This window comes from Cyrtonyx montezumae, unplaced genomic scaffold, assembly GCF_038088225.1.
Source record: "Cyrtonyx montezumae isolate F1298 unplaced genomic scaffold, pur_monq_1.0 scaffold_8, whole genome shotgun sequence".
NCBI lineage: Eukaryota > Metazoa > Chordata > Aves > Galliformes > Odontophoridae > Cyrtonyx > Cyrtonyx montezumae.
The window spans coordinates 47,380,399-47,388,074 of record NW_027072089.1 but is presented as its reverse complement, the minus strand read 5'-3'; the positions used below and the strand labels follow the sequence as shown (position 1 = coordinate 47,388,074).

At 41.3% G+C, this 7,676-nt stretch overlaps 1 protein-coding gene across 1 annotated transcript; it reads right to left on the bottom strand.

Annotated features, from left to right (window-relative positions):
• Window positions 1-437: 437 nt before the first annotated feature.
• LRRC30 (leucine rich repeat containing 30) lies at window positions 438-3,037 on the bottom strand. Its single transcript, XM_065751851.1, has one exon. It carries the CDS (start codon window positions 2,833-2,835, stop codon window positions 1,939-1,941), a length of 897 nt encoding a protein of 298 aa, XP_065607923.1. The 5' UTR covers window positions 2,836-3,037; the 3' UTR covers window positions 438-1,938.
• Between the last annotated feature and the right edge of the window lie 4,639 nt (window positions 3,038-7,676).

Here is a 7,676-nt window from a genome sequence, read left to right as displayed (position 1 = left end):
GTGTCTAATCTCCTCCAAGAATTATCTGTTGGTATTTCTATAAATAATTGCAGAGTTATTTCTTGTCGCTAATTGAATCACATATTAATTTATTCAATGCATTGTGCATTAAAGATCTTGGAACTTGCTATAAATCCCATTGCATGGATGAAGTAAATGCATGCAAAGGAGGATTAAAGAAAACATTTAAAACACACATTAAGTTAAACGCACAAATAGCTATGTTTTGGTGTTTGTTTATTTACTTTCTTTGCCTTATGCTCCAGCAAAAGTGCCCTTCAAAAACACTAGAAACTGCATCTCCTGAGCACAGCACATAAATTCTCCATTAAGATAAGAAATTATACACAAACCAATCCAACATAACAAAATATCATAGTGAGCAGTGCTACAGTGAAAGAGTCTGTAAACACAGATTCTCCATTGCTGTGTTCAGTGCTGTGCTGATCATGTTAGCATGGCCAAAGAGCTGCATTTATTTGCATGTTCCTATGAATTATATGACTCTCTGCTCTTACCAGACTACTTTACCACTGCTGATGGAACCTTTTCCCTCAGTCCACAGTTACTCATTAGGCTCACTAGAAGGAGCAACCTTCCAAAGTCTTCCATAATTCTGAGCAAATTACATTTTAAAAAGTAATCATTGATTCCTGAGATTTGACATATAATAGGAAGCACTTTAAAAGTGGCTTTGGATATTCTTAATTAGCTAAAGAATTACAGGCTCAGTTCTTTTTTGTGCAGGTATTAGAAGCATTTATTTCAACTGATTTCAACAGAGTTGCTTCTGTCTTCTCTGAGGTGAGAAAAAAATCAAGTTGCATGAATTGATAACAGCTCTTTCATACTGCCTCTTTATTACTAGATAAAACTTTGATGAAGGACATACTCAGAAGATCAATATAAGAAATCACATAAGAACTGACTTGTTTGCTACTGGCTGGTACTGAGAAGCACAGAAATAAGTATTTGTTTTTGAAGCTCTTACTTAAGCTGATGATTAGTTTGCTGCTGGCTTTCTTGAAAGAAATACTTCACCATTAGGAGCCATACTGCCTCCTGAGTCAAGTCATTCCATGGTACCGAATGCAGGGAAGTGCAAAGGGGAAAAGAGTGCAGTTCATCTTGTAATGAGCAGCTTAATCTGGCAGCCTGTTTAAGGGAAAAAGGGCCCATTTCCATTTCTTCCCTTGGCTGGTCCTGTTGCACTTCTACCGATACCCAAGAAGGCTCCACGGGAAAAGACACACATACCAGGAAGAGGACTAGGTGCTATGTTTGGAGACTTCTTCCAAAGAACTGGAGAATCTCCCCACCATCTTTACCAGCAATTTATAGTAGCCAGCTCACAGCTGCAGGGTAAACAACAAGTAATACTGAACTGGCCAATAATACACCATCTGTGGGCTAATATAGCTCAGGATAGATACACTGCTGGAAGTGAATTGAACATTTTCCTTGAGATTCACTTAGATAGCAGTGTTTGTTTATGCAGTCATATCTGCACATGAAGAAATAAGCAGGGGTTAAAGTGCAACTTCAATCACATATAGCAAATCCAAATTATATTAATATTTCTCCAACCTAATAGCTGGTAAATATAGATATCTAAACTTCTAGCTATCTGCCTTAATTTGTTTCCATCAAAAGAAAAGCAAATATTTTATCACCATTTATTGTTTGTTTGTTTTCTTCCCCCACAAAAAAGCCCAAACACTCCAACTCTGAAGACTACAAGAGTGGATAATTTTAGAAAATTTACTCTTCACTCAGTTAAACAAGACCATCACACTTTACTTGCTTTCTGCCAGCCAGTACTAAGGCCATCCACTGTCTTGGAAATCCAAATGTTATGAAGTGGAAGCGACTGTCAGGGAAAGTACTCTGGCACAAGTGAGCTGTGATGACAGGTTTAATCCCAAGTCCAGCAGAAACTCAGCTGTGTTCCTTCTTCTCCTTTAGATAGTTGAAGAGGACATCCAGCCCCCCCTCAATGATCTCAGGCAGGGGTCGGGACAGAGGGTTGTGGGAGATGTGGAGGCCTTTGTCCATTGGGTTCCATGCAATCCGGGGCAGCCTGTGCAGCAGATAGAGGTCATTGGGAAGAGTTTGTATGGAATTATAATCTACATTTAGGAGCTCCAGAGCTGTGATAAAGCAGAGAGACCGCGGCAGAGTGCGTATATTATTGTTCTCTACAATAAAGATTTGCAAATGGACTAGATACTGGATGCTCTCTGGAATGTTTTCAAGCCTGTTGGACCCGAGGTGCAAGAAGTCTAATCTCCTCAGTGCGAAAATGCAGAGGGGGATCTGCACAAAGCGATTGTTACTGAGGTTCAGTTTCCTCAAACTTGTCAGGTCAGTGAAGCTTGAAGGCAGTTGTGAGATGCAGTTGTGCGAGAGGCTCAAAACTTCCAGCTTCCTGCACAAGCTGAGTTCTGCTGGCACTTCTGTCAGGCAGTTCATGTTAACAAACAAAACCTTCAGGTTCCTCAGTAGTCCAATCTCCTTTGGCAGGCACTTGAGGCGGTTGCCCCCCAGGTTCAGCACTACGAGCCGGTCTAGTTTTCCCAGTGAAGGAGAAATTGCCACCAGTCGGTTACGTGAAAGGTTCAGTTTCTGCACCTCAGGCAGTCCCCACAAGAAGTCAGGGGCACTGCTCATCCCTTTCATTATAAGGCTCAAACTAATATAATGCAGTCCCTGTTTCAGCAGTGACTTGGGGTCTTTCCCTGAGAGAAGAGCATCTTCCCATGCAGGCAACTTTGAACTTTTCCGCAAGAAAAACATGCTTCTTCGTCCCTCGTTCTTTGAATGCTCGGCTCCCATGACACCCTGGATCGCTCCTGATAGATGAAGGGCGATTTTCTTCTCCTGCAAGTGCTACACCAACACGCAAATACCACCAGAGGTTGACAGCTTTCAGGAAAGTCAAAGCAAGGAGACAAGGAGGAGCCTGTGAAGTGCATCTCAGTCCACCAGGGCATTTTCCATAGTTGCTGAGGGAAAGTTTCACTTTTGGGGGCTTATGTTGTTCTTGGTGCACAGTCTGTAATGAAATACTTGCTCTAGACTTGTGAGCAAACCTGTTCAATTCAAACTGAATGCCATGAGGCAGCTGTCACTGTCATTTGGCCTGGGCTTTATTGGACAGATATGTATCTTCACTGCAAAAAGGTCACAAGGATGCTGTATATAACTTCCCCATGTCAGCTTTCTTGGCTATCTAGTACATACCATGGCTGCAAGACAATTAACAAGAGTAACTTCAAAAAACAAACAAGTAAACTATTGGAGGAAACAAGCAAATGAAAAAGCTATCACTTAGGATTTTTAAAATTCATTTTTAGTTTAATATTCCTCATTTCACTGAAATAATCACCAATCCATCAGAAAACTTTGTGTTCTGCAAGAATGCAGGTAAAGACTCCTCCTGAAAATTCTTGTTATACCTTGTTATTTTTTGTTTAAAAATAGTTACTACTTGTAACAATATTTTACCTTATATATAATCTCTGTAACGAGGATAAGCCTCTTTCTTTGCAGAAAGGGTTCCCCTTTCACTGCAGCAGTGACATTTTCCAGTGGTATTTGCGCCCACTTGGATGATAATTCACTACCCACGTCGCCAAATGTGAGCAGTCACGTTGTGCAATTCTGCCCAAATTACTCTGTCCTAAATGTCCTGTGCATCTATCAGTGAGGTTTGGTGGTCTAGTTCTTACATGCTGCAGAAAATATAACCACTTGAAGTCCCCTTTTTCATAGGGAATTTTCCTGTCTTTCTGAGATATCCTGGAGTACTTGGGGACTGTAAGTCAAGTAACTCAAACTATACATGACATCCGAGTCCAGGTGGAGGGACTGATGGGAGAGGAAGGAAGTAATGAGGTATAATAATACCCAACAACAGCTGAAACCATCTCTGCTGATGAAAGGAAATTGTATTGCTACAGGAACCTGTGATGAGTTTAAACTCAAAGGGGCCCTAAAAAGGATATCCAAAGTCTTCAGGCACTGTGTAAACTAGGTGATAATTCTGGTAAACAGGACATAACTCTCAGTGTTTTTCTCCTCTGGTGATGACAAAGACACTTTGCTGCTTCCTGGCAGGTCTGGCGAGGTACTTATTCCCACCACCGCATTTAAGAGGACCTCTCCTTAAAGCTCTGCAACAGTTCACATGCTAAAGATCTACACACAGAGATGCTGTTGGGAATCATGGCCTTCTGACAGCCCCTTTGGAATCAGTTCCCTCAGGCTCTTCCTGATGCTGAGCGCTGCTCAGTTCCTGTTCAGTCTTGGGTTCCCCATAACACCACCTCTGCCTGAGAGGAGAGGGGACAGAGAGAACATCCATCCCTGTGTCTGGAGAGCAGCTAGGACTGTGATGACAAGCTCAGTTAGAGTATGTATCTTAAAAGAGCTGCATGGCCTAAGGACAACCGGTCCTTTAAGAGGAGGGAGGTGAAACAGTGCACTCCCCCGAGCAGCCTGCAAAGAGTGGAGGCCAGTTGTTGTTGTTTGGTCAGTGAATGCTAACAGGCGGCTGCAGATCCCTCCCTCACAACTTCCTTCTGCCAATATTTGTCAGTTTACAAACAAACATTGTATTACATCCCATCGCAGCCACAGCTCTGACTCAGTGCTCATGTTAATCATCACTCAAACACGCTGCCCCAAGTGGTGTGGCAGACAGAGCCACAGGCTGAATTTGGTGTTTGATGAACACGGCAGAAAGCGAAGCCTAAAACATGGCCCTGCAGCCCAAGGAAGCTGAGCTGCAAGTATGGGAGTCCCTCATGAACCCTGGCTCTGAGCTCTCTGCCTGACTGCTGTTAGAAACATGACAGTTTTTGGATTTGAACAAGCAATTCCTGTCCGCTGTGGCAAAGGTGAAAGGAAGAAAAGAAGACTTTCAGGGGGCTTGCATGTAGTTACGTTTCCCTTCTTGGAATCGTAAAGCTGGAAGGAATAACCTGCTGCCATCCTGTGTGGCTGCCCTGTAGTCACAGTCCCCGATGTCCAGTCAGCTATTTTTGGATGAGAGTGCTTCCACTGCATTCACTGCCCTGGGCCTTGGCAGGGCCAAGGCTGGCCTCTCCCTGCAGAAATCTAGATTTCCTAACAGCCTGACTCAGCCAAAGCACTCACTGCCCTTTCCTGGCTGTGCACTAACACTGTCTATTTGAAACAGCCTCTGCTATGGCGCGGTGCAGGTTGGAAAGTTTGTGCCAGGCCATAGCAGAGGCTGAGCCTTCATAAAAGAAAAACATTTGCTTGGTTCAGCATCTTCTGTGCCTGCATTGCCATGCTTCTGCTGCCTGTGAGGCAGCAGTAGCAGAGAGGGTTTTAAAAAATAGCTCCACATCTGCAGCTTCCATTGTCCAGTTCCCTTCCTGCCGCTGCAAGTAATGTAACCGCTGTGTGTGGGGAGAAAAATAGCCATTTCCTTTTCTTTGTTCTCCAACAGAAAAAACAGGCTCGTAGAAAAACGCTTTCGGTTGTGGAGATGGGAAACTCTGAGGTAATCAAATTAAATTCCTTTCTTGCAATCAGGAGAGTAAAACCACAGTGGCCTCATCTGGACATTGCAGGAACTGAAAGACTGAACAAAACAGTCCTTTATCTGCTAGTGTCCTGAACTGTTTTTGTTCAAATAGTTTTCAGTTTCCTCTTTTCTGAGCTGCAATGGATTTTTAGGCTGGCACTTGGAACAAAACAAAACAAAACAACAACAACAACAAAACCCAGCAACTCTAATGAAGCGAAGGTTATTGTATCCTGCTCAAAAGACATTTCAGGGAATTTCAAGTTCCAGTTCTTGTCAAAAGAATGAAGGACTAAGTCAAATTTAATTCCTCTTGTCTTTTGGCAGCCATAGACTCTGTCAAGCATACATACCAGAAGAGGTACCCCTGGACTAGAAACCCACCTAAGGCAAAATTCAACTCTTAAGTATCAATTGCATTCTCCAAATTCTCTGTGTTTGTGCATCTGCCTTTTCTCCCACCTGAGGCAGCCGTGGGTGAAGGAGCTCATCCAACCCCGGCCTCACCCGTGGTGCTGCCACTGAGCCTCACTGCTGCCTGCTGTGCTGTGCTCTGAGGGCAGGTTGAGCTGTTTTGTCCTTTCGTATGTACCTCAGCCAGCAAAATATTGCACTGTGTCAATGCAGCCTAGAAGAAAGCAGAAACAAATTCCTTCCTCGCAAGCTTGGGAGTGCAGAGGGGGAACAGATTGGTGGGATTTGCTTGATGCATTGTAATTGATAATTATTTCACTGATTTTTCAAAAATGTTAGTGTGCAGGGGAAAATAAATGATCCAAAACTTGCTGAGTGACTGTACAGCCTAACTAGTATAATAAAAGAATCTGCACAACTAGCTGTGATAAAAAAAAAAAAGGTAAATTGACAAAAAAGATGACAGGCTGTATTTTCTGAAGTTCTCTGACAATACAAATGAATAGACTTCTTTTTTTTTTGAAGGAAGTAGGATTGTCAGACCTGAAAAGCACGGCAAGACAAGATCACAATAACATGGATTTTTAAAATCTATTATCTATTGGCTCTTTTATTTGCCTGCAGATTTGGAATTTCTAGAACATGCTTGGGAAATATTTTCAGGCTTTTCTTTGCAACCAGTGATGGGCTGGACAGTTTTGTTTTGTTTTGTTTTGTTTTTAATATTATTTAAAATATTATATTATTTTCAATATTAAATGAAATAAAAGTTGAGATCATCACATAATTTCTTTCCAAAGGATTTGAGCTTTTAACAAAACACCCAATAACATCAGACTTCTGATGATATCATAGCCATCTCGACACAATGAATTTCAGTTTTTGATAATCTGTGCTTTCTTGCAAAACCAAATTCTGTCATTGTCTATTGAACTGATGAGCATATAATAGATACTGATGATTTAATCAGAATATATCTGTAGTTTTCTAAATGATTTTGAAGTTAATTTTATGTTCTATATGGAATTAAAATCTTATATAGCTCCTCTGAAACAGCTTTACTGAAAAATAAAATAATAAAATTAGAAATAGATTAAACCTTTAAGCATAGCCTTTTCTAACATCACGGGAGGTTCAACCCACTTTCTTCCCTAAGAGGTTTTCATTTTCGTTCAGTACCTAAGTGTTATTATAAACATGTGGCTAAATGAGGCTGCAAACTACATAGCTCCTTCTGTGACAGCAAGAATGCTTTGGCTAAAAAGAGTTCATTTATTTCCACTTCAACAGGAAGCAACAGTCGTGCAGGAGAAATATTCATAGCTAATTCAACTGCAGCTACTGACCTCCACTACAGCTTCTCTGTACTATTTCTTTTCTCTAAAGTAAGTTTTTTAAATAAGTTTCAGTGCCATACTAACTGTCAAAGACATTCTCTGGCCTTAGAAGCAGATTTTGTAAGTTTTAACTACTTTATAGTCGTTTGTTGATCTTGCAGATATTCTGAAATAAGAAGCCAAGTTTCAAAGGTAATTTGAGATTTATGAGATGTTACACAAGACAGGAACATTTCTTACAGCAATTTCAGATTTCCTGTTAATTTGTTTTTAATTATGATGTTGTTAGCAGTCTTTAACATCTATGTGTCCATGGAGCTCTTGGAGACTGTTTTATTTAGGTCCCAGGAGAAGTTGTGGATCATCTG

Excerpts from the sequence above, each read along its gene's own strand:
- LRRC30 (XM_065751851.1), bottom strand. The coding sequence starts at position 2,835 with ATGGGAGCCGAGCATTCAAAGAACGAGGGACGAAGAAGCATGTTTTTC.